The sequence below is a fragment of the Tamandua tetradactyla genome, chromosome 10, assembly GCF_023851605.1.
Source record: "Tamandua tetradactyla isolate mTamTet1 chromosome 10, mTamTet1.pri, whole genome shotgun sequence".
NCBI classification, from domain to species: Eukaryota; Metazoa; Chordata; class Mammalia; order Pilosa; family Myrmecophagidae; genus Tamandua; species Tamandua tetradactyla.
In genome coordinates this window covers 5,777,096-5,803,943 of record NC_135336.1, presented here as the reverse complement: position 1 = coordinate 5,803,943, position 26,848 = coordinate 5,777,096, and the positions used below count along the sequence as shown (strand labels likewise).

Below are 26,848 nucleotides of genomic sequence, written 5' to 3'. Positions count from 1 at the left end.
GCCTGTATCGGTATGCTAGATATTGCATAAGATCTCTTAGTCTCTGTTCCCTTTTTTTGTTTTTTTGTCTTTTTTCTTTCTATTCCTCATCCTGATTTGATTCAATTATCTTGTCTTTGGATCACTTATTCTTTCTTCTGCCAGTTCCAATCTGCTGTTGAAACTCTCTACAGAATATTTCAGTTCCTTTATTGTGTTCTGCAACTCCAGTATTTGTTTGGTTCCTTTTTTAAATGTCTATCTCTTTTTTGAGATCTTACATTGTTCTCATTTATTGTCTTCCTGATATGTAACCTTCCTGATATCTTTAGTTCTATCTCCATGTTTTCCTTTATCTCTTTGAGCATACTGAGGATCATTTTTTAAAGTCTCCATCTGGTATATCCAAAGTCTGGTCCTCTTCATTGATGGTTTCTGGATTCTTATCTTGTTCCTTTAGATGGGCCATCATTTCCTGTTTCTTTGTCTTATAATCTTTTGTGACACACTGTACACAAAATTTTAAGATTTTAAAATATTAACTCTTGGACTTAGTCCCTGGGTTATCTGTTCCTTAAATTTGTAACCAGTTAGTGATATGACAGAGATTTCCTTGAGTGCCAGGAGATACCAAAAACAAATAAATCAAAGAAGAAGCAACTTCTGAAGTCTTTACAAATTGACTCTGTTTTGGCTGAGGGTCTCCTTCAGAGCTTAGCCATCCTATCAGGAAGATTATCAGAGGTGAATGCCAATTGCAGGTCCCCTCTGTCTTATCTGAGCTCGCCTAGAGCATGCTTCTTCTCCTGGGCTTATGCTTGCTGGTAGCCTTAGGAATTCCTCTGTTTACAGGAATGTTATTTCCCCCTCTATTCCCTTTGAAATAGACTTTCACACTTTCTTGGTGTTCTATTGTATGACAGGTAGTTCTTTGAGCCAGGGCACTTCTACTTAATCCTTTCTTACTCTGCTTTAGCTGTCAGCAAGCTGCTTCAGCACAAATTCTGGGAATAAGCCTGAGAAAAGTTTCCTGGTTCAGTCTTTCAGGCTTCCACCAGATAGATTGGCCCTGGCATACATGCACTCCAGTTTGCATTTAGGGGCGCCTCTGCTCCCTGTGAACAGGGCCAAGGACCCGCAACAGGAGTGCAGGCTGGATCCACACAATAGTGAGGAAGGGCTGGTAGATGGGCTAGCAAGGGCATCACAAGCATTGCCTATCATTTTTCAAACTGCTTTCTCTTGTTTCCACACTTTCCCAGTTACTGCAACCCTTTAGGTATTTTCTGAACTTTCAAGGAAGATAGCTTAGCCAGTTTTTGTTAGTTGTTCAAAGATTCTGTGGGGGACAGCACCCTGGAGCATCTTATACCACCATCTCGGTTATCTGAAAGATGGCAAGTTGATTTTTAACAAGATGTCAAGCCCACTCAATGAGGAAAGGATTTGTAAGGACTCAGAGCCTGGGCCCTGCTGCTCCTTTTCCCTCCTATTTTGAAAGCAAGTCACCTAGCCACCTATATGACTGGGGACAGATGTTAAAGATCAAAGAATGTAAAGCACCCCACCTCTAATAACCAAATCTCAGGAGAGTCTACTATAACTATGTGGTAACCAAATCCCACGAGACTGTTAAAACTTTATAAGCCTTTTCCTGGGCCCACCTCTCACCCTTTCTCTTCCTCTCTTGGATATGGGCAGAGTACAGACTTACATCTCCCAACCAGCCACCACTGGGGAAGATCTTCCTCCTGTCCATAGGGTCCTAATTAAACCTCATGGGTAATCTTCTGTCTGGCATGTTCTTTAGTCTCAGGTTGTGCAGGGCTGAAACAATCCTATCTTCAGCAAATGGTGCCTTGAAAACTGGTTATACATATGCAAAAGTAGGAAAGTTGATCTTGGCCTCTACCATACACAAAACTTAACTCAAAACGGATTAAAGGCCTAAATCTAAGTACCAAAATGATAAAACTCCTAGAAGAAAACAAGGAAACATTTTCAGGACCTTCTGTTAGGTAATGATTTCTTAGACTTTACACCAAAAGCACAAACAACAAAGAAAAAATAGATAAATAGGGCTTTATCAAAATTTAAAACTTGATTCGATCAGTGAGTGGAAAAGTATTTGCAAAGTCCCCTTCAGATAATGGTGAGAATGGGGGAAAATTCAACCCCCCCTAGTTGAATTCTTGATATTCTCACAAGCAGTGTGGACATCCAAAGCTATAGGCTGAGACCCCAGTCTTGGGGTTTGTTCATATGAAACTTAACCCCACAAAAGATAGGTCAAGTCTACTTAAAATTTAGGCCTAAGAGTCACCCCCAAGAGAGCCTCTTTTGTTGCTCAGATGTGGCCTCTCTCTCCAGTCAACACAACAAGAAATCACACCACCCTCCCCCTGTCTACGTGGGACATGACTCCCAGGGGTGTGGACCTTCCTGGCAACGTGGGACAGAAATCCTAGAATGAGCTGAGACTCGGCATCAAGGGATTAAGAAAAACCCTAGAATGAGCTGAGACTTAGCATCGAGGGATTGAGAAAACCTTCTCGACCAAAAGAGGGAAGAGTGAAATGAGACAAAGTGTCAATGGCTGAGAAATTCCAAACAGATTCGAGAGGTTATCCTGGAGGTTATTCTTATGTATTAAGTAGAAATCACCTTGTTGTTCAAGATGTAGTAGAGCGGCTGGAGGGAACTGCCTGAAAATGTAGAGCTGTGTTCCAGTAGCCATGTTTCTTGAGGATGACTGTATAATGATATAGCTTTCACAATGTGACTGTGTGATTGTGAAAACCTTGTGTCTGATGCTCCTTTTATCTACCTTGTCAACAAAGGAGTAGAACATATGGAATAAAAATAAATAATAGGGGGAACAAATGCTAAAATAAATTTAGTTTGAAATGCTAGTGATCAATGAAAGTGAGGGGTAAGGGGCATGGTAGGTATAATCTTTTTCTTTTCTGTTTTCGTTTTATTTCTTTTTCTGAATTAATGCAAATGTTCTAAGAAATGATGAATATGCTACTAAGTGATGATATTGTGAATTACTGATTATATATGTTAATGTTTTATTTGGTTTGTTAATTTTTTTAATAAATAAATTTTAAAAATTTAAAACTTCTGTGCATCAAAGAACTTCATCATGAAACTAAACAGACAATCTACAAAATGGGAGAATATATTTGGAAACCATGTATTTCATAAGGTTTTAATATCCAGAATATATAAAGAAATCCTACAACTCAACAACAAAAAGATAACTCAACTAAAATGTGAACAAAAGACTTGAATAGACATTTCTTCAATGGCCAATATGCACATGAAAAGATGCTCAATATCATTAGCCATTATGAAAATGCTCATCAAAACCACAAATGAGATGCCATTTCACACACACTAGAATGGCTACTTTTAAAATAAACAATATAAAAAGTGTTGGGAGGGATATGGAGAAATATAAATACTCATTCATTATTGTCGGGAATGTAAAATTATGTTGCTGCTATGGAAGACAGTTTGGAAGTTCCTTAGAAAGTTAAGTATAAAATTACCATTTGAAAAAAAAATTACCATATAACCCACCAATCCCACTTCTAGGTATATACCCAAAAGCATTGAAAGCATGGACTCGAACAGATATTTGCATACCAATGTTCATAGCATCATTATCCATAATTGCTAAAAGATGGACGCAATCCACATGACCATCAACAAACGAATGGATAAACAAAATGTGGTATATATAATCAAATGGAACATTATTCAGCTGTAAAAGGGATTGAAGTTCTGATACATGTGATAACATGGATGAACTCTGAAGGCATTATATTGAGTAAAATAAGCCAGGAACAAGAGGACAAGTATTGTAGGATCTCACTGATATGAAATAATTAGAATAAGCAATATAGGTTCAGAAACTAGAATATAGGTTATTAGGTAAGGGATGGTGGTGATTATAGCACAATATAGTGTGAACGTAAGGAATAGCACTGAATCATATATTTGAATTTGGTTAAAGGGGGAAATTTAGTTTATATATATGTTACTAGAATAAAAAATTAAAAAAACAAACAAACAACATAGGGCTATACAAAACAAAAAGTGAATCCCAATGTAAACTAAGGACTGTTGTTAACAGCTTAATTATAATGATATTGGCTCATCAATTTTAACTAAAGTACCACACTAATGCAAAGAATAATAATATGGAAAAGTGTTTGGGACAATGTAGGGGAGCATATGGGTACACTGTATTTTCTGCTAAACTACAACTTCTCTAATAAAAAATTAAATTAAAATTAAAAATTTCATATATCTCCATTTAATAACAATAATTGACTGAATATTCCTTAAAAAACTAAAGTTATTATTAGTTATCTGGTTTATTACATAAGTACCCATGCACAATACACAAAAATTGTACTTATGTTGTCATTTCCTGTTCTGGTGACAGAGACAATGCTTGTGTGCAAATTAATGAACTATCCGGGTCAGGATGCTGCCTGCAGTTGTGTACCAGAAAGATTGGCTGATGGGGCCAGCAGAGGCTGAAGCCCAGCCAAACCTCTTATCACCAAGTCTTTCACCGCCTCAAGTGGCTGAATATGCCTGGAAGGAGGCACTTTTTTTAACTGGTTGGCCAAACAGGCTACCAATCAGGTCTCTTTTTTCTACTTAGCATGAAGGCAGTTCTGTGCCAGTGCTGGCCCTACCAAGTTATTTATTGGCAAGCTCTGACTCTGGAATTAGGCAATCCTGGATGTGAATGCTGGCTTTACTAAGCCAGAATTAGCAAATTTGCTTGGCCTTTCATAAATTAAACTTATCCATTTTAGCCTCAGTTTTCTTGTATGTAAAGTGGGATTATAATATCTAACCCTGGGACATTGTGGTGCTTTTCTAAGTAGTAATATGATACCATCTATCTTCCTAGATCTTTGTTCTATTAACTTCACTGAGGTATAAATTAATACAAGAAAATGTACAAACGTTAAGTGTGTAGAGTAAGGAGCTTTTTGACCAGTGCCTAGATAGGTAACCTGCCTGCTTTTTATAGTGTCTAGAGATTGTGCACAGGCCCCGTGGAAGTTACAAAGTAGCATTATGCATCCTTAGCTAATTCTGTTAATCCCTTGATTAGGTTAGTTCTAGGATGTATTTTCAAGCGCCTCATTACTTCCTCAAGCATAACACACATTACATTGTCTGTCATCTTTCTAGACTGTAAAACGAATATCTTCCAACTTGTTTCCTAGCATAGCGTTTATTGCAAGATAAATGAACACACAGATAAAGTTAATAAAAAGTCTCATGTTGGGTATGAGCCAAACAAAACTTAAAATTATTTCCTTTGTAGAAGACCTGGGTCAGCCTTAAGGGTTAGGGCAATCGGTAAAGGCCTGAGAAGGTAGCAATTAAGAAGGGTCAGATTTCAATAGGATTTAGGGACAATTCAGAGCTAAGTCAAGTTGTGGGGAAGATAAAAAGGGTGGCCTCAGACACCTGCGCAGGGGCCACAGTGCATGTATTTGGTAGGGTTAAACGTTATCATCAGTCACTTAATTTTATGGAGTGTCTGCACCACCAGATTCTGAGCCGGCCTCTGGTTTAGAAGATAATCCTTCTAATTGAATGACAGGGTCCTGCCTCTCAGCAACGGGCAAACACTAACAGAGGTATAAATCCTGTGCCCTCAAAAAGGCCAGGAAAGGCATCTCCTTCGGACGTTTCGGGGCTTGCCCTTAAAATTACACACGGTTTGCTCTGCGACGAAGCCGGAGGGAGAGGACAGGACACGGCAGGAGGCCCTCTTCTGGCAAAAGATCGACTCCACCCTCCCCAACCTCGTCCTGCAGGGTGAAGGAGATGCAAACCCCGTCGCGTCACCGAAAATGTGCCAATGAAACAGACAGACAGCTCACGGTGAGTTACAGGAACTCCAAGCTTGCGCCTAAAAAGAAAGACCTCTTGGACCGGCCGCAGATTCCGGAGCCCCGCGCGCCCTTCGCTTTCCCGCCCTTGGAGTTGAATTGCGGCGGATCTCTCCCCGCCCACATTCACTGCGCATGCCCGGCTAGTAGTACCCGGCCGTTTCCTCGCGCGGCCTTTAGTCTCTCACGGACAGTTGTGCTGAAGTCATCCTACCCCGGAGTCTCGAGTAGGAGGAGTCCGCCCGGACAGGGTGAACGTTTATTTACCGTTTTCTAATCATGTTTTGCCCCAGTCTGTGTGTCCATAAAAGCTGACATATCTCCTCATATGCTTAAATAAAACTATGTATGAGTAACCTGATCCCGTGAGAAGGAAACCTCGGCCGTGCGCCTCGGAAAGGAAGTGACGCACTACGTGCCCACGTCTGCCCGCCCAGCTCTTCGCCTGCCGTTTGGTGGCGGGAACTGAGGCGCCTGCGGTGACCGCTGCAACTGTAAGTTTCACTCGGTCTGGTGTCCTGGGGCCTCGGGGGCCTGTTATTCTCAGATTGGGGGACGGAGTTAAAACTTCGCGACCGCTTCGCAGCCTCCATGTCTCGGGAACGCCGGGAAGGAGGCAGCGGCATCCTCTCACTGAGGACGTGTGGCTGACGGGCCCAGGCTGTACCGGGTAGCGCAGGTTAACAGGTGACCCGGCCAGAGAAATTGAGAGGGCGGCCCGTCGCCTTCCTGTACTCCTACGCCCGCGATGCCCCTGGAATGTCTTTCATCTCCGTTGTGGCGCGTGCAGGGGCTGAACCAGTCTAGCTCAACCACTTTCTCAAACCCCGAACGTATCCCATCGTGGAACGCTCGTTCAGTATTAATATCTTTGAGAGCCCAGCATTGGGTTTGTTACACTTTAGGCGCTTGTGGCAGGAATGGAGTAACACATAATAACGTTAAAAACTTGACTCTTTACAGATATTAATATATTTTATTGATTATATACCATATGCCAAGCACAGAATCATGTATTTGCACACATATGTTTTATTTAACTCAGTTGCCTTTGAAATAGGCCTTAGCTCCTTTTACAGAAAGGGGGCTTGAGTCTCTTATATGGTAATTCATACACCAAATAAATATTATAGAACGTCTGTCATGCACCAGCCACGTTTCTAGGTACTGAAGGATACAGCAAGGAATAATACAGAATTGCCAGTAATACTGTAAATTATCTGTCAAGATCCTGCTCCTTTTTTAATTGAAAAAACTCATGCTCTTCTGCATATTTTGGTTTTTTAAAATGAACATTTTATTTAAAAAAACACAGAGCTTTTCCCATTTTAACAACAGAATCCCTCATTTTCCCTTTCCTGGCAAAAAAAAAAGAGCCTTAAGGTAGTCATTACCTCTGCCAGTAAAACACATCTGAGCCCAAGAAAAGGAGTGAAGGTTCTCATCGGTGGTTCTAGGACTCCTAATTACTGAACCCATCTCAGGGTCTGAATTGAAGCCAGGCCCATAACTGAAATGGAAGTTACTGTATAGACCCTGTACAGTTTGGCCACTAGTGATACTGTATTTATCAAAGGATTTGGAACACTTAAAAAAAATGGTGTTCAGTTTTCTGTTCTAAGATGTATCTTTTTTCTGTAACTCCCTTACTATAAAGATATTGTAAGTTCTGTCAGGACTTTGGCTTCTTTTGTCTCTATAACCAGTGCTATATAAACTGTACATCCAGAGAGCCCTAGGTCTTGGGGTGATGTCCTTCATTTAGTAAGTAATTATTGGATGCCTTTGCACAAGGTTAAATGTGCTTTCAGACTGTACTTCCTCATGATGGTTTCAAATAGCTTCTACTTTTCTGTCTTGGATCTGTCAAGGTGGAGTAACCATGCAGGCATTTCTAAAAGGTGCATCCATCAGTACTAAACCAACACTGAGCAAGGATCGAGGAGTACCTGCCACTGCAGGAAGCAGTGGAGAAAACAAGAAAGCCAAACCTGTTCCGTGGGTGGAAAAATAGTAAGAACATTTGTGGGTTTTTTTAATAACTCATTTTACTTAAGACAGGAATGTTTTGCTTTTCTTAGATGTTGTCCTTGAAATTCTTCCAAATATGTAAGTCATAGAACCTTTGAACTGAAAGATACCTTAGAATGATCCAGTTTAATTCCCTTATTTTAATTATGAACTAAGGTTTCTCTACATTAAGTACAGTTTTAGAGCCTGGTAAACTACAATGAAAAGACAGTATCTATAAAGCTTCCTAAAGCTCTTGGTCAGGTAAATCCAAATAATCTATTCCCCTTTCCATTACTAATAGATGATACTTGTTGGGGTTTTGTTTATGTTTTTGACAAAAACAGCACTTGATGTGACACCTAAATTATCGGTCAACTAGGTGATATTATAAAAAAGGTAATTGTAACCTCTGAGTTTGGCCTCATATTTACCAAGGGTTTTCAGATGGGCCTCTGTATTTACCAAGGGTTTTCAGATGGCATATAGGCTAAATAGGGCCCTCACTGGTCTTGTTTGGCTCCAATAGTGCTTCAAAAAAAAGGCCAGGACCTTTCACATAAAAATCTGGATTATCAGTTTCTCAGGAGGTTAGGCTACACTGGGTACAAGGTCTCATATAATAGAAATTGGATTGACCTAAGAGGTGCTTTTAATCTTGGAAAAGAGGTGTTCATCAATTTGCCATAGACCCCATTATTTTCTTTAGTCTTACACTCTGCTGCCTTCATTCTTATTATCTGCCAGACCCCTTCAGGCATTTGTATATGAACCCTGGTTTATACAATACTCTGGTTTCCTTATAAAATATCTCACGTTTCTGCCTGGCATTGACCTGATTTATTGGAAAAGTATAGATCTAAGAAGAGCTTTTGGTGGGATAACTGAGTACAGGTCCTCATTTTAGGATTGGGGGTGTACATGTTTGTTCTTGTTTCTCTTAAAATCATTAATTAGTGATGTGAGATGAAAACGATATGATAAATTTTATCATGCTTCATATTGGTAAAACTTGTAATTTTGTGGGCCCTCAATGAAGTGAATAGGTTTCCTTTTTTTTTGTACAGTTATGTGGTGGAAGAAATTGATATTAAGAACTTTATAGTTAGCTATCCTGGGTTTACAAAAAGTGCCCCTTTTTCAGCTTGGGTTTATGGTCTTATCAAAATATATTACTATCTAGGCAAGAATTTAACTTGTTTACCCAATTGGCTTTTGCTTAATTTTTATAAGCATAACATATGGGAACAAAGCAGATGAGAATTGAAAAATTATTTATGTACCATAAATACAAATGGGATTTCCACCAACTTCCAATTACAGTTTTTCTTTCTATTACTTGAGAATTGTCATTGATGTTGTAGCAGAAGCAACACTTGAGACTCTTCTGTAGCTATTGTAACATATTAAATAATCTCTCTTTCTTTGTTCTAGTCGCCCAAAATGTGTAGATGAAGTTGCTTTCCAAGAAGAAGTGGTTGCTGTGCTGAAAAAGTCTTTAGAAGGAGCTGATGTGAGTAAAAATTGGTATTTAATGTCATTGGAACTTTAAGACTTAATTTGTTCACCCTCCTCCTTTCTTTAAAATTTGTTCACCCTTCTCCTTACCCTGTTAAACAACATACTGAATATACGGTAGGACATTAACAACTGTTTGTACAACAAAAAATTAGTCAATAAATACTTATTGAGCATCTCTTAATCGCTTCAATATGATATTATTTATATAGCATTCAAGTATAGAGCATTGAACAAAGCCATCTAGGTCCCTTTTCTCATGCACTTTTATTTTTGTGGGGAGATAAATAAGTAAACCAAATAAATAAAAATAAAAAGAAATTATGTACTACAAAGAAGAATCAGAGGACCTTTGAAGGTATAATTGCCCACCTAACTTTAGGATTTTGGTTGATACACAAGAAAACATTGAGCATATAAGTCTGCATATAGCATTATGTTTCCTGATGAGATATGCAGGATAAAATATCCTTGAGTAATGTAGATTTTAGATTATTGAGAGACAAGATGAACCCATATGAGGAATTAGCAATTAAAATTATATCTAAAAAAGTGGCCAGCGTGCTTTAAAAAGGGACATAAAGGAGAGTTGCAAATGAAGGTAGGATGTGATTTTTGCTTTATTTCCAAGATTTGCTTCCTTCCTCTTTAACCCTGGCCGCTTTTAAATAGAGATTCTTTTGGCTTGGGTTGCCATCCGTTTTCTTCCTGGAATTATACTGCTACAGTGTACACTTTGAAAGAAGTTATAACTACAAAACATTTCAAATCATTTTCTTTACCATATTCTAATTTGATGCAAATACCACTTACCTTTTAATTTTATAGTAGTGTATGATTTCAATTGCATAGTAATATTTACACAGCAGGACAGGATCATTTTAATTATTGGTATGTTCAACTCTTTAGGTAAATTTATTGGGATAATGATCCAGTTCTTCATTTTATGCTAATTTAAGCTAAATTAGGAGCTTTCTTTTTTTTTTCCGCCATGGGCAGGCACTAGGAATTGAACGCAGTTCTCCAGCATGGCAGGCGAGAACTCTGCCTGCAGAGCCACGGTGGCCCGCCCAGGAACTTTCATTTTTAATCTCTTGTTTACTACTTTGTATTGCTTTCCAGATTAAGTTTTGTGAAACTTTAAGAAAGATGAAATTACTTTTTAAACTCTAAAGAACATTTCTACATTTACTTTTAAGGGTTTTAAAATGGAATTATAGTAAGAGGTGTTACTTTAGAAATCAGTTTTAAGAATGGGTACTGCACATAACAGTTTTGGGATTTACCAAAAATATGAGAGTATTATATAATGTTAGGGTTAATAATTTTACCATGTTTCAAAGAATTTTCTTAAATTATATATGCTAGTTACCGGGATAAATCATTACAAATGTACAGATCAAAACAATAGTTATAACCTTAAAAACTTAGATACCTAGGGGTTCTTCTAGTTATTTTTTTAGAGGTTCTTCTGTTTTTTGCTTTTAAATAATGAGTCTTGTACTTTGTATCATAAGTTATATATTGTCAGTGTAACAGCTTTAGCCTAACATATTTAGCTGTATGTTGGTTTATTAATTTATTTGACAGATATTGAGTACTGATACTGTACTAGTAGCTGAGGATACAGATGTGAATAGAACAAACAAGGCTTTTGTCCTTCTTCAGCTCATCAGCTAGTGAGGTAGACAGGCATTTTACAAGTAAACCCAACCGCTAAATGAATAATAAATAAGTGCAGATTGCAACAAGTGCAACAAAGCTGTGATGAGAGAATAACAGGGATACCCACTTTAGATTGGGTGTTCAGGGAAGGCTTTCAACTTGTAGTGTAGTAGGAATTGGCCAGGCACTTTGATTTTTTTTTTTTTTTTTAATGTTTCTGTTCTTAGAACTTCAGCTCTTTGAAAGCCTTGATATGTCTTCTTCACTCCTTTTCCCCAGTATTGGCAAATCCAGCTACTCCATTCGTCTCTTTCCCCTTATGAAGCAGCTGACATCTTTATAAAATAAAATCTCTTCTGATCCTGAGCAGAGGAGCACGATGAGGAAATGACAGAAACCTGGGATTTTCCTCAGAAATAATAAGAGGTTTCTAATTCCAGCTTTGAAAATTTCTCCTAAGTGTGTTAGCAGTTATAAATATTGATTCAGTTTAAGAGATTAAAAAAGGCATTTGGGGGAAGGTAATAGTATTATGTAAAAAAAAAAACAGGATTTAGAACTTAATAATATACTAGTAAGATTTAAAAATCCTTATATTTGGATATATGTACCCTCTCTATTAGGAAAGCCATTTCCTTGTTCCAAAGGCAGTTTTTTTGGTCATCATTTTCATCTATTTGTGCCAGAGTACAATTTATAAAAAATTACATTTGAATTCTGCAGCTCCCTAATCTCTTATTTTATGGGCCACCTGGAACTGGAAAAACATCCACTATTTTGGCAGCAGCTAGGGAACTCTTTGGGTAAGTTGAACTTGCTTTCTTTTTTTTTTTCTTCTCGAGACTGGGCACCAAAACTCCAGTACAGATTTTCTTTCTCTGAAATGTGTATTTGATTTCTAATTTGGTGGGTTTGTTTTTTGTTTCTGAATTTTTTATTAATACAGTGGGCCCATTTCCCTTACTCCTTCTTCATCCCCCCTCTCCCCAATGAATTAACTTGCCTACATCTTTGTAAACTTCATTCTGAACATTGTTCAAATATTATTTGAATATTCTGCAAAGTAGGGTGACTCTTGATTTTTTCATCACTTTAGCTTTCTTTTGTTATAATTTTTGAGCCCCTCAGAACTCCAACCTGTCCCCAGTCATGCTGATAGTTTCATCATTTTATTAATGATTATATTCACATATGTGTGGTTGTATGATAGAATCTGCTGTATCTGTTGCTATTGACTACCATCACCCCTACTTGAGTTCCATCTGCTCTGGACTTCTGAGGCTCTGCCTCTGCAGTAGCCACGCCAGCTCCTTGCCTTCAGTGGGTGGCAGTTGGTGCAGTATGATTCTATGTACACCAAAAAAAACCTCCCTGTGAGCTGTCTTCTTAGATTTGTCTTTCTAAATTCACTCACTTGGCTTAGCCAACTATTCTAGAGAGGATCTTTATTATATAGTTAAAAGATATATAGCAGCCCAGAATGAAATCTGTGGCACATTCACCAAAGGCTATCTTGAATTTATCCAAAATTGTTATATCAGACATATGGCCCAAGAGTTCACCTGAAATCCTACATATGAAACCACCAAATATGTAAGGATCATTAGTTCTGTCAAATGTAAAGGACAACAGAGAGGACAGCTGCTTTGTTCTGTTTACTTGATAGCAACTTTTATATCTCAAAGAAATTATAAAAGAGCAATTTTGATTTTTCTGCATCTCAATAAAATCCAAGCTGACCCAGCCTTAGCAATGTAGTCATAATGAAAATGTACTTTATTATAACTTATTCTGGAATTGGTTGACCCAGAAAATAAAACTTTTTTATATGCTTTATAAAATAATGTAAGTCCTTACAGAACTAAAAAAAAAACTTATTTTAATTGTAAATTCCATATTAATAATACATGTGGTTTTAGAAATACAAAATATAGGCACAGTGGGGGTGCAAGGGTAGTTCAGTGGTAGAATTCTCACCTGCCATATGAGAGACCCGGGTTCAAGTCCCAGTCCATGCACTACCTAAAAAAACAAACAAACAAGCAAAACAAACTAAAATTTAACAAATGATGCTGCAATAACAGGATACTCACATGGAAAAATTATGACATATGACCCCACCATATAGCATACAAAAAAAAAAAAAGAAAGAAAGAAAATATATGCACAGAGCTTCCTAAATGTTATGCCCATGGAAAAATACTGAGTATCATGTTAACTGGAAAAAATAAAGACAAAATTGTATGAATTTCAGCACTTTTTTTTATTAAAAAAAATGTATGTGTAGGAAAATGACTGGAGGTCAGTTTTCAAAACAGTGGTGTAACAGGGTACACAGCTTTTATAATAGTTTGAGTGACATGGAAAGATGTTTATGATACAATGCTAAGTGGACAATTCATTTAAAATTTTATTCATTGTTATATAGTCTGTTTTTTTAAAATGCATGAGAAATGCTAACTTCATGTCTCTGCAAAAGAAAGAACCCCGAAGTGATTGTGTATCTTCTATCCATCCTGTTTACTAAGTGGATTTTAAACGACCACAACATGTATAAATGTTAGATGTGATTTAAACCTGGGTCACTTGTATGCTCTATGATGTTTCATACTTGTTTCATTTTGACATAGGCCTGAACTTTTTCGATTAAGAGTTCTTGAGTTAAATGCATCAGATGAACGTGGAATACAAGTAGTTCGAGAAAAAGTGAAGAATTTTGCTCAGTTAACTGTGTCAGGAAGTCGTTCAGAGTAAGTTTTCCCTTTCTGTAGTATGTAATTATATTTGTTTTAAATGCATGTTTGTGCTAAACTTCTGACTCCTTTTTTTGTTGGATTAGTTTTTGTATAAATTGCAATTTTTTTTTTTTTTGGCATGGGCAGACACCAGGAAATGAACCTGTATAAATTATTTAAGCCCAGATGTGACTTTCACATTATAATATTCAATTTTTAAGTTGTATAGTTGTTTGTTCAAGAAGTATTTATTAAATAAATTTGGTAGTTTGGTGATACACTTAACATAAAATTCTCATGTTTGCACTTGTGTTACAAAAGAAAGTTATCTATTCTTTCTGACAAATGCTTAAGATTTTGTGAATATTTCACAGTAATAGTACCTGTAGAAGTTCTTGTCCAAACTAGGAAATGTTTAGAGTGAAAGGAAGAATTAATAATTTAAATAGGACCGTCTTGAGGCAAACCAGGATGTATAGTCAACTACTTATACTCCTCAGGACATATATCTAAATTTTATATGAGAATACAGTTCAGAAATTGTAGAAAGTAAATGACCAATTTGTGATATCTGCTGTGCATTAACAATGTAATCACAACCTCTGTACAAATCAATTTCCTCTTACATGAAATGAACAATGGAACAGTATACTGAAAGACCTTTCTCAGTTCCCCTCCACCTTTCACATTTAAAGTCTGTTTTGTTTTGTTTTTGTTTTTTTGGTATAATTTTCAGCCAGTTGTCACTTTTGATGTTAAAAAATCTGAGTGACAGATTACCAAAAATCAATATATAGAAAGTAAAACGAGAATGTACAAAATAGGAGAAAATATTTGCAAATCTTATGAAGGGATTGTATCCGGAATATATCAAGAATTCTTCCAACTCAATATAAAGACAAGTAACCCAATTTTGAAAAGGGCAAAGGATCTGAATAAACATTTCTCCAAAGAAGATATACGAATGGCCAGTAAGCACATAAAAAGATGCTTATCAACACCATTAGCCATTGGAGAAATGCAATTCAAAACCCTGATGAGATTCCACTTTATACTCACTGGGATAGTTATAATCAGAACGAAAATAACAAATGTAACAAATGTTAACAAGGATGTGGAGAAACTGAAACCCTTGTACATTGCTCATGGGAAGTAAAATGCTGTAGTCACTTAGAAAACCGTTTGGCAGTTCTTCTAAAAATTAAACATATAGTTCTCATGTTATCTAGCACTTCCACTCCTAGATATATACTCAAGAGAAGTGAAAACATATGTCCATGCAAAATGTGTGTGCGAATGTTCATAACAGCCAAAATGTGGAAACAGTGCAGATATCCATCAGCTGATGAATAGTTGAAAAAAATGTAGTTTATCGTATGCCATATTTTTAGCCTTAAAGGAATGAAGTAACAACACATGATACGACTGGATGAACCTTGAAAGCATTATGCCTTGTGAAAGAAGACAGTTACAAAAGACGACTTCTGTAGTTCCATTTAAATGAAATGTCCCAAATAAGCTAATATATAGGAACAGAAAGATTAGTGGTTCCCTCAGGCTGGGGGAGGTAGGGAGAAAAGGCATGACTCCTAATGGTCACAGGTTTCTTTTGGGGGTGACAAAAATGTTCTAAACTTAAGTGTGCTGATGGTTAGACAACTACAAATATACTAAAAGACATTTAATTGTACATTTCAAATGGGTGACTTTTATGGTAGCTAGGTTCTCGATAAATCTATTAACAAAAAACTATATATATTAATGTTCAGTTCTTTTGTGTTCTCTGAATCAGTGGTAAGCCATGTCCTCCTTTTAAGATTGTAATTCTGGATGAAGCAGATTCCATGACCTCAGCTGCTCAGGCCGCTTTAAGACGTACCATGGAAAAAGAGTCTAAAACCACCAGATTCTGTCTCATCTGTAACTATGTCAGTCGGTATGTACACTGCCTAATTTTGATGTTCCCAATTATAGAGCAAGTTTAAATGTTCCAAGCTATATTTCTTTAATTTCTTGTCCATCAAATTTTGATTTGTTCTTGATAAAAATTAGTTCTTTGGGGGGGGATTCTTTCTTTAAACTTTTTACCAATCAAATCTTTTTTTCAGAATCATTGAACCCCTAACCTCTAGATGTTCCAAATTTCGCTTCAAACCTCTGTCAGATAAAATTCAACAGCAACGATTACTAGACATTGCTGAGAAGGAAAATGTCATAATTAGCAATGAGGTAATGTTACTGTAATTACAAATTTCTTATTTGGGTGCATTTGAAGAGGCCCTGAAAAGAGTCAAATGTGTTTTGCTTCAATCCTGATACAAAGTTCCTCAGGCCAATTTAATAGGTAGTATTGGGAATGTCTAGGAATTAAAGAGATGTCATCCTTTCTTTTTCTGTTGGAAGAGTCATTTAAGCTAGGTTTTAATCTGTCAGTATTTCAAAGGCATAAAAAAACCAGGCAGATTTTATACATCATGCAAATTTTTCAACAACAAATCTCTTTATAGTGACAAGAGTTTAGTCTCTTAGCCAGTATTCCACTTCAAGAACGAATTTAATGTACGAAGTTTTCTGGTACAATGATAGAATGAATATATTGCCCCGTTTTTCATTATAATAGAATTTAGCCACAATTTAAGTTTTTCTTCTTTGCTTTTTTATGTGATCAAGAAAATAGGATGAATACAAAACATATGTCTCTGCAAATTTTCTTTCAGAGGCAAGATTTTGTCTTTATCTTTTTGCTGTGTTGATGCTGTTCTCCATGAATTCTGCCACTATAAGACTTACTGTATTCTCTCAAAATCAGAATTCTTTCCCTCACCCCATTAATTAAAGGCCAGAACAGTGTATTTTTACATTTTTGTTGCTTACTAAAATCTGAAAGTCTTAACTGGCTATCATAGGAGAGTTTCATTTTTCTCTTCAGGGAATAGCTTATCTTGTTAAAGTGTCAGAAGGAGACTTAAGAAAAGCCATTACATTTCTTCAGAGTGCTACTCGATTAACAGGTGGAAAGGAAGTCACAGAGAAGGTGATCACAGACATTGCTGGGGTAAGAGAACTAGATATTCTGTTGCTTAGCTTATTTTGTGGCTTTTAGAAAATTTTCGTCCAAAAAACATACAGAATGCTTGCTTTTGTCAAGTACTGTGTTTGGTAAGTAAAACTGGAATTTGGGCATAGCCTGAGAGTATAAAAATGCTTCTAAGAGTGGATAAAACTAGAATGGATCCTTTTCAGTTTCTCAGGCGTGTTTAATAGTAACACATTTCAGTAAAGAGCTACATTTTCAATTCTTAGAAGTGATGCCTTCTGGACAGTTAAAACTACTTTTCAGTAGATATCCATTTCTATACATAAAATCTCTTCTGCCAGTGGGTTGTATATAAATGAGGAATATCCAACTTACTGGAATCATTGATCAAAGAAAATTGGAATCATTGATCAAAGAAAATTAAGCATCTCACACTATCTTGGGATACTCCCTTTGTTAGGGCTACGTGCTACGGGCATCTCCTACCACCACAGTGAGACTAAGCCCTTAGTCCCCTTTCACTTTCTCAGTATTAAGGAAATTTTAACCCAATAAATCTCTACTGCCATCTTGATATGGAGAATGGATCCTTCCTTTCAAAGTCATGCTTCAAGACTGCTTTGTTGGTTTTGGCCACTGCTGAGGAATTGTTATAGGAACAGCCTACACAAGGTTAGATAAAAAGGTGTATATGTTTGTGGTGGACAATGTATTTAACTGTACGAACATAAAAATTCGTAAAATAGAGGTGTATATGGGGAAAAATGTACCCATTGCGAACAGACTATAGTTAACAGTAATATAATACTCTTTCCTTAACAGTTAAAAATTTACTATACCAATACTATGGGTAGCAGTGGGGAGGTGGTAAGGGATATGAGAGGATTTGAGTTTTATTTTTTTGCTTAATGAAAATGCTCTTAATTTGATCATGGGGATGTATGCACACCCATGCTGTGAGCCAGTGATTGTACACCTTGGATGGTTTCCATGGTGTGAATATAATTCAGTAAAGTCGCATTAAATTTAATAAGGTGGGGGGGAGGGTGGCGCCAGATGTGAATAGAGCTTCAGCTACTCCTTAACCAAAACAAGCTGCTCCTTTATTTCATTGTAAATCAAATCTTGTATACTAAGAACTGTTAAGTGATAGTGCACACCAAGATTGGTAAGGTGTACACGAGAGGTAATAATTACCAACACCAGAAACTCTTCAGGGAGCAAGATCACGAGTCCTCTTTCGACTGTATAAATTTGGAAATATTTAGTATTTGGAGCAGGTACTTTTACCAATAACTGAGTTAAGAGCTTTTTGCAGTTCTGTTAGGGACCAGAGGCCTAAAAGGAGGAAAAAACATTTTTTATTTTAACTTTCAGGTAATACCAGCTGAGACGATTGATGGAATTTTTAACTCATGTCAGAGTGGCTCTTTTGACAAACTAGAAGCTGTGGTAAAGGTAAATAATATCAATTTACAACTTGTGAAGAGATTAAAAAAAACATTATACCCAGGTTTTTTTTTGTTACAGGATGTGATAGATGAGGGTCATGCAGCAACACAGCTTATAAATCAACTTCATGATGTAGTTGTGGAAAGTGATCATCTTTCTGATAAGCAGAAATCCATTATTACAGAAAAACTCGCTGTAAGTAGGCATACTACATGTGTTAACGTTTATAATTAAATATTAACGAAATTCTGTTTGCTAATACTTTTTTGTTTTTGTAGGAAGTGGATAAATGCTTAGCAGATGGTGCTGATGAACACCTGCAATTGATCAGCCTTTGTGCCACTGTGATGCAGCAGTTAAGTCAGAATTGTTAACTCTGTTCCCTATTTTGTAAATAAAGATGACCACAACACCTTTAAAGTGAATATACAATTTATTTAACATTCAAACTTCATTAAGACATGTGCAATATGGCAATTTTACTGGGCTTAACCCTACCTAGGATATGATTGCTTGCTGGGGCTTAGCAACAGGGTCCAGTTTACACTTAGCACTAATTAAATACTTTATTGAATATAATAAATACCAACAAAATGCATTCAAATGCTTTCTTAAAAAAAATTTTAAAGGCCTTTCTAAATTCAGGCTAATGACAAACACAATAAAGGCAGATATGCTAGTTTAACATAATTGGCTGATTTTATACAGCACTTATATCTTTTAGTCCACAAGTATATTATTAAATGATACAGAACATCTAATACAACCATTTCTACAAAACTAGGAAATAAATTTCTAAGAAAAAAGGATTTTACAGACCCCATCTTTTATACCCAACCCCAACAGTCTAACTCTAAGGAGGAGAAAGCCAACGACTTTCCTCACAAGAGCTCACGACTGAAAGTCGCTTTGCTATCAAAATCTATTATTTCTGATCCGTTATGAGCATTGAGACAAGATTCAAATATTCCAAAGAAGCACAATGCACGTTGTGATCGCCTATTCAGCAACAGCGAGCACTGCATTCAAAACTATCTCATCCCAGGAATTAAATAAGGTCTGCCACATTCATTGGCATTTCCTCCACTGTAGTATTGTAGAAAGTCTCAATGTCCCGAAGAATCCTCTTGTCTTCTTCAGTAACAAAGTTAATAGCCACACCTTTCCTCCCAAATCGACCCCCTCTGCCAATTCTGTATAAGAAAAAAAAAATTAGCGATCAAAATGTTAACTTCCCAAATACTTCATGAACTACTGAATATGATGATCCACTTGTGATTATCAGCTGCTGTTTACTTATCAAGGTTATAGTTCGTGCTTCTAAATTGGAGCACTAGCTGCTAGTCAAAATATCTATAGAGAAAAAAATCTTCCTTTGCAGTTAGTGCCAAAAGGATTCAAGGCTTGTCTGGCTGCAAAATGAGATTTTATCAGGTGTCTTGAGCATTATTATTTATAAAGCAGATGACAGTACTGTGTTTGGGGTAGTGAAATTAAAGCCCATACCAAAGTGGGCCAGCCAAGAGCAGATGTCAGCCTGGGACAGATGTAAACACCAAGGATAAAACAAAGAAGTTATGTAAATCCGTTTCGACGCACTTCTGGAACTGTAAACTGTAAATACAAATGCTGCAAGGTTAACTGTCTAAAACTTACAATTTTTTTCCATGGGAAAACACAAATATTTGGTATGGTAACCCAAACTTATCACTGCTTTTTTGCTCAGTTTGTCTCACACGTTAACTCGAATTACTCAAACGTGTTTACCTCCAACAGCTCACTGATAGAAACCAGACAAAACAAACCACCTAATAATAAGCTAATATGCAAACTGCCTTGGGTGGAGCAACTTAAATATCAAATAATCATGACAAAAGAAAAACAAATATAAATACCGACTCGCTCTTTATTCAAACAGTGCTGTTTCGCTTATTCCACGTCCTAAATTACGTCAACGCCGTTTCTGAGCGCCATCTCGTCATCAACTGCAGCTATCGACTCCTGTATTTTTTAAAAAGTCTTTTTTTACATCATATAACAAAGTACAATTCAATTTATTCAGGGATAAAGCCACTATATCTAAACCAGGGATCAAATTGCTACCAGACGACACCAGGAAAATCCCAACTATAAAGGAATCAACCACCAAGAAAGCACAGACACAAGAGCAACTTTTACTAAAAATAAATTTCAAACATAAGCTAAGACCAACAGATCTAAAACAACTCAACTGTATGAAATCCACAATTTGGGCAGCATTTACAAAACTTGTTCTCACACTATCACTATTCCTGACCAACATCTTCCCAAGTACAATTTTAATATCAAGTGACTAGAGGTCAATTAAATTCCCTGATGTGAGTTTAGTTTACCTTTCACACAAATCACATTTAAAGAAAGCAATATATGAATTTACTTCAATATAAGTGTCAAGGTGCCATCAACTGACCTGTGAATATAGTTTTCACGATTGGTAGGTAGGTCATAGTTTATAACCAGAGACACTTGTTGCACATCAATCCCACGAGCCTGAAAAGCAATGAAACATGTTAAAATTCTAAGAACAATTATGACACTTATGTAATATGATGTAGGCCACCAAATAGTAGTGAGCTATGGAAGTGCTACAGCCCACTGTGGAGTGTGGTCTTTTATTCTTCCAAATAGCCCAAAGTGGTAAAGGTTATTTAAAAACCTTCCCTTGATAAACTTTTGGTTAGTTTTAAAAAGCAGGAGACTCACCAACAAGTCAGTAGTGATCAGAACACGGCTCGACCCTGATCGGAATTCCCTCATGATAACATCTCTTTCCTTCTGGTCCATGTCACCATGCTGCAAATCAACAAACCTTAATTCAAGAATCACCAGTCAAGTCAAAATTTAATTCCATCCAATTGTATGAGACCAAGCGTCCCTGGCTGCCACAAGAGTACAGCAGACAGGGATAGATAAGAAACAACTTTATTTTGAGCAGGGGGAACGACAACACAGCACTGAACAGCCATATTGTAGTCTAAATCCTGCTTTGATGAAAGTATAGACATTTCAATTAGCATGGCTAATTGAACATCCTAGCATTGGGAAGTTAAAACATGTCTTACCAGTGCAGAAACTGTGAAGTCTCTGGCATGCATTTTCTCAGTAAGCCAGTCTACCTTGCGCCTTGTATTGAGAAAAATAACAGCCTGTGTAATGGTCAGCGTCTCGTACAAGTCACAAAGTGTATCCAACTTCCATTCCTACATTTTCAAAGAAAAAGTTCCCAAATTTCATTCCTTAGAAATGCACTCTATTCGGTCTGTCTAAAGACATATTGCACCAAATTTTAAGACAAAGGACATTGGACATTAAGAAAGAGGTCCACCCCAGTCTTTCACAATCTAGTGCAGTTACTTTTCTTCTTGTGTGTACTCTGCTAGCATTATTACAAAAACTAAGAAATTGTCCTAGTTTCTGCAATTTTAGCACAGTGCTTTTACAAGAAGGTAAGGAACCTAGCTACAATTTTATGTTTAGCACAACAATTCAATTAGACAAATTACCTCTCTTTCAACGTTAATATAAAACTGCTTGATTCCTTCAAGGGTCAATTCTTCCTTCTTCACCAGAATTCGAATCGGATCTCGCATGAACTTTTTGGTCACTTCTAACACATCGGTTGGCATTGTGGCAGAAAGCAACACAACCTTAAAAAAAAAAGACAGTGACAATGAAGTTACACTTGTAGGTAGCACAGCTTCCACAAAAATATTCAAGGAAATACCAAGAGTCAAGTTTTGACCCTACAAACAGTTATGCATCCACTGCTTGGGGCAAACCACAGTAACACTCCAGTTACATTGTAACCAAGCAAACCTCCAGCTATAGAACAGGAATTGAAATAAAGTCTCACCTGAATACTTGTATTTAATTTTTGGAAAATCTCATAGATTTGATCCTTAAACCCCCGGCTCAACATTTCATCTGCTTCATCCAAAACAAACATTTTGATCCATTTTGGAGCTGTTAAAAAAATATAAAGGTCATACTATCATCCCTAGATTTTCATGGTTACAATGGACTTTTACCCACCCGACCTAGCAATATTGCATTAAGGACAATACTTACAAAGGTATCTTCTGTTTAACATATCAAACACTCTCCCTGGAGTACCAACAACAATGTGTGGTGCTTCTGCCTGCAGTTTTTGCATTTCATTTCGAACATTGGTTCCACCAATACAGGCGTGACAAGTTGCTCCCATATAGTCTCCAAGAGCCAGAATTACTTTTTGAATCTAAAAATCAAAAGCCTCAATTATTATCCACTAAATTCATAGGCTCTACTAACTTCCAAAACATTTCAACTATCTGGTCTGTAGTTTTGCATGCATAGCACATAACTATCTCCAAGCTTAAAGTGCAGACTGAACAAGTGTTTTAAGATTAAATTTCTGTAAACTGCCTCATTCTTGTACTTGGTCAAAGCTGGAATCCCTATTTCCCGAAAGTACCAATTAGATAATTAAAGAACTGAAAATTTTCTACATTAGTCCTCACGAGTAGGGGGTGATGTAAACAGTCAAACAAGCTCTGCAATTACATCTAATATCATATTATTGATACTTTATAAAATCTCTTCCCATGGGGATACTGTGTCTGGACCTTAATAAAACCTGCTTTATTAGGAAAGTTTACTTCAAAGCCAATATAGCAGTGAGCTTTGAAAACAATAGCATGCAACAGATGCATCACAAACTACTGAGACAGTCAAATAACATGTCACTGCAGTTTTCATGTTGCACAACTGCATTCAAACTTAAAAATGGACACAAATCTAGTGTGCTCGGAATAGAATGCTTTGGCTTATCATCTGTTGGAATACAACCCTGCAAACTGTACCTGTAAACTCAGTTCCTATTTAACTTTCAACAAAAACTCTGCATGCATGGACAACAAGAGTGCCCTGATAGGAGCAATTTATACTGTTTTAAAGTCTTCACAGTTGTGAAACCTGAAACCTATGCAACACGCAAGCAGTTTTTTTGAACTACACTATCAATACCTGTTGAGCCAGTTCTCTGGTGGGGGCCAATACTAGTGCTTGGGTCTCCTTGAACTCAATCTCCAACTGTTGCAGGATGGAAATAGCAAATGTGGCTGTCTTGCCAGTACCTGACTGAGCTTGAGCAATCACATCATACCCTAAAAAAAGTAGGATACATATTTACCGATCCCACATCAAATTGTCACTTCTAGTTCATACCATGTATTCCATTTGGAAAATGAACTATGCCCAAACAAATAAGTGATCAGCAATGAGTATTCTCTTCATTTCAGGTCAGTCCCGAAAGATGATTGCCATCATTTCACTTTAAGGAATACACATACGTGCTAGTCCCCAAGAGATTATTTTCCCTTTTATGGTCCAGGTGCACGCTGAACAATATTCCACTACTTTATGAACACCCGAGTTTTCCTTTACCTTTAATACAGGGAATAATAGCTCTCTGCTGAATAGCTGAAGGCTTCTCAAAACCATAAGCATAGATACCCCGAAGAAGAGATTCTTTTAAATTCATATCATCAAAGTTATCAACAATCTCATTCCAGTTGCTCTGTGAGTTTAAAAAAAAAAAAAAAAGGGCAGGAGTAAATGGGATGAACAAACTCACCTTTCCAGAGTTTCAAAAACCACACTCGTTTCTTACCTCGATGACACCATCGGGGTCCATTCCCTCTGGGCCGCCATGTTCTCTGCTGACAAGAACACCGCGGTTAGAGAAAATCCCTTAAGCCACCGTAACTCAACTGCACCTTAAGGGAATAGCCCTTTTACAGGTAACACTTAACCTCGCCTGTCATCGCACAGTACCCTCTCCTACGTATGTAATTTTCTAATATTTATCCAACTGGAGGTGCAGGTCAAACACACCATGTTCCTTTCCTGAATGGTGAAGTACGTCCGAGGCCCGCACGCGAAGCCCAGACACTGGCCTCTCACTCCAGCCCAGAAGAGAGCTCCCGTTTGGCGGTGGGGCCTCTCGCGAGAGCTTCAACGTTGCGCTCCGCCCCTTACACTGCGCAAGCCACTGTGATTGACACGGTGAAAGAGGCCTGAGGAAGTCTATGCTAACGGTTCGCCCGGACCCTCGTCCTCGGTGCAGCCCCATCCGCCTTCTGCTAGGGCCGAGTGGAAGCTGCCGCCACCCTTCCCCCATTCAAAACCCAGGAACTCAATTCGCGCCGCTGGCCGCACATAAAACTTCCGGTCCCCGTTACACAGAACACAAACCGGACTGCGCCACAGCTTTAAATTAACTAAATGTTTACTGTGCTCAGCGCAAGGGGAGGTGAAAACTGTCATTTCATAACGTCCTTGAAAGGAAAAAAAAGGCGCTTTTTAACCGATCTATTCTCCTGCCCCCGTCTTGTCTCCCTATAATCCGGAACATTAACCATTATGGAAGCTTCCCGAAGGGCACAGGATACTGTACCCCTAAAGATACACCTATGAATTTGGCGTTCCTTACGGGGAAGCCATCTACTACAACCTCCCCTCGTCCCAACACGACCTTCACCACAAACTACTGCCACCAAAAGAGGGCCATACCTGTTGTAATCCGCAGAGCCACCAGACATGATCCGAAAAGCCACTCAGCGCCCGACTGAAAAGACAGCAGAACCGCGCTACCCGTTTTTTATAGGCTCGCGGCCGGAACCCGTTTCCTGCGGAGGAATTTTCTCGTCGCTCTTCGATCGGCCACAAAACTGTGATCCTGAAGCTCCTACCTCATGTAAAACCTTGAGAAAGTACTGGGGGGGAATCCATATTTTGTCATTCTTCGATATTCCAGGGTTGAGGGAATTCCCAGAACCCTTGGGAAGGGCCGGGACTCTTTGCTAAGCGGCGGAAGAATATTGCAGCAAGGGATAGTCAGAGCCCGTTCTCCGTGCCCGCCCTCCTCCTACGGGGTTTCCACGTCCTTGCCGCAGAGGCGGGCCCGAGGGATCGGGGAGGGGCCGAGAGGCGGAAGCGGCTTCCCTGTGGGCGAGTGCGGCCGGGCGAGCACGTTTGCTGCGCATCCTCAGGTGTAGCGGCGACCGCGACACGCGCGTTATGCAGCGAGCCCACGGTCCTTTTACCTGTGTGCATCGCCGTTTAATTTGGTGATAGAAAGTCGCTCGTCCTTTAGCCCAAGGGTTTAGCATCCAGTCAGGTCATCAGAGTGTGAAACTCTTGCTGGGGAAAATGTCGGCATCCCAGCGCGTCCCAAAAAGTCAGGTTTACCAACGAGAAGAAGGTCGTATGTCATTTGCAAGTGTCTCTGGAATAGCCAACTCTGCTTTCCCCGTGTTGCTTCTGGCCTTCTCTCGTTCTCTTTTTAAAATAATGCTGATAGTTGTAACGTAGCAGGTATACGGAATGCCGGGGAGAAATCAGTGTAAACTTTTGTAAATGATTAAAAGCTTAGGGAGAGTGGTTTATAATGCAGGTTTTAAATGGGTGCTTCTAGCACCTTCAGCTCCACGCCGATTTGGAACTAGATGTTTTCATTTCGGTCTATATTGGTCATCTTTTTAAAAGTCTTTCAGTTTTTGAATACTTATGCAGGATGAATGATAAGCTGTTGAAATCGAGAGCGACCGTCTTTGCTACTTAAAGAAATTGCATGATTTTTTAAGCTCCAAAGGTTTTCAGCTGTTGCCCAATCTATCCCCGTTGGTAAAAATAAAAACTACGTTTTGTCGTGTAACTTTAAAGTATAGTCCTTCTGCCAGCACTGCAAGCTAGCATCCCGAATACTCAGGAAAACATTCTCATTAATTCAAAAGGCCAGCCTAAAATCTGATTACTAGAAAAACTGACAACCACTTTTATATATTTTAGAAAATATTTGGCTCTGAATACCACGTGTGTGTTTTGTTTTACAGGACACCATTTATTTTTTTGATATTATGGTGCCAGGAACTGTCACAAAAATTAAAAGGCAGGGAGATGACAAAGTTGACCTGGCCCCCAGTCTAATGACTGCTCATCGTCGGCCCTCAGCCCCGTACGCCCTGCTCCCCTGGTCCCTAGAGGTTTTAAATGGTCTCATCCAAAATCTAAAAATAGCCTGGGATTTAAGAAACTGGTGAAAGTGTTAAATCAGGACAGTGGCAAATCATTTAGTTTTAAGATGAAACCAATCCATCCTAGGGTGAAGTCATAAACAATTAACACCTAATTGCTGAGTGTTTTCTTTAGGTTAAGTGTTAAGGCTAAATGCTACCCATCTCTTAAGAGGAAACAATCAAGAGCTAAATTCTAGAGTTTGTAAGTGCTGGAGAGGTTTTGAAGTAAAAAAAATTTCATTATAGAGTGTAAAGCCAGACCCACAAATGCCTGCAACCCTACACTATATTTCCAATAAACCCTGTGCTTACCAGCTTGCATTTCATCCTTGTTTGAAAAGGTAAACTTTCCTGCTTGCCTAGGATCTAAAATTAGATAGCCTTCTCAAATGCTTTTGGACCAACATGGAATGTGTGAGA

At 38.0% G+C, this 26,848-nt stretch overlaps 2 protein-coding genes and 4 non-coding genes across 12 annotated transcripts; 1 reads left to right on the top strand and 5 right to left on the bottom strand.

Moving 5' to 3' along the window:
• Positions 1-6,069: 6,069 nt before the first annotated feature.
• On the top strand, positions 6,070-18,752 carry RFC4 (replication factor C subunit 4). Of its 2 annotated transcripts, XM_077117843.1 has the most exons (11): positions 6,070-6,409; positions 7,787-7,928; positions 9,360-9,438; positions 11,832-11,911; positions 13,739-13,858; positions 15,636-15,779; positions 15,952-16,072; positions 16,773-16,898; positions 18,258-18,338; positions 18,411-18,527; positions 18,611-18,752. In XM_077117843.1, exons 2-11 carry the CDS (start codon positions 7,798-7,800, stop codon positions 18,704-18,706), a joined length of 1,095 nt encoding a protein of 364 aa, XP_076973958.1. In that variant the 5' UTR covers positions 6,070-6,409; positions 7,787-7,797; the 3' UTR covers positions 18,707-18,752. The 2 variants fall into 2 exon arrangements, with proteins under 2 accessions (XP_076973958.1, XP_076973959.1); XM_077117844.1 differs by lacking the exon at positions 18,611-18,752 and having other exon boundaries at positions 18,394-18,525.
• Positions 18,747-25,255, bottom strand: EIF4A2 (eukaryotic translation initiation factor 4A2). Of its 6 annotated transcripts, none has more exons than XR_013158427.1 (12): positions 24,924-25,253; positions 24,022-24,070; positions 23,796-23,928; positions 23,376-23,515; positions 22,440-22,608; positions 22,225-22,334; positions 21,875-22,018; positions 21,434-21,571; positions 21,075-21,164; positions 20,782-20,861; positions 20,232-20,333; positions 19,397-19,525 (listed from the first exon to the last, which is right to left on the bottom strand). XR_013158427.1 is itself a non-coding variant. In XM_077117838.1 (11 exons), the coding sequence occupies exons 1-11, from the start codon at positions 24,950-24,952 to the stop codon at positions 19,381-19,383; spliced, it is 1,227 nt and encodes a 408-aa protein (XP_076973953.1). In that variant the 5' UTR covers positions 24,953-25,252; the 3' UTR covers positions 18,747-19,380. The 6 variants fall into 6 exon arrangements, 4 of the variants coding, with proteins under 4 accessions (XP_076973953.1, XP_076973954.1, XP_076973955.1 ...); XR_013158426.1 differs by having other exon boundaries at positions 19,401-19,525; positions 20,228-20,333; XM_077117838.1 differs by lacking the exon at positions 20,232-20,333 and having other exon boundaries at positions 18,747-19,525; positions 24,924-25,252.
• On the bottom strand, positions 20,920-21,051 carry LOC143648996 (small nucleolar RNA SNORA4). The gene has a single exon (XR_013158879.1). It is a non-coding gene; the product is annotated as a small nucleolar RNA SNORA4 (small nucleolar RNA).
• On the bottom strand, positions 21,227-21,358 carry LOC143648993 (small nucleolar RNA SNORA63). Its single transcript, XR_013158876.1, has one exon. It is a non-coding gene; the product is annotated as a small nucleolar RNA SNORA63 (small nucleolar RNA).
• On the bottom strand, positions 21,641-21,819 carry LOC143649004 (small nucleolar RNA SNORA81). Its single transcript, XR_013158886.1, has one exon. It is a non-coding gene; the product is annotated as a small nucleolar RNA SNORA81 (small nucleolar RNA).
• On the bottom strand, positions 23,617-23,685 carry LOC143649005 (small nucleolar RNA SNORD2). Its single transcript, XR_013158887.1, has one exon. It is a non-coding gene; the product is annotated as a small nucleolar RNA SNORD2 (small nucleolar RNA).
• Positions 25,256-26,848: the final 1,593 nt, after the last annotated feature.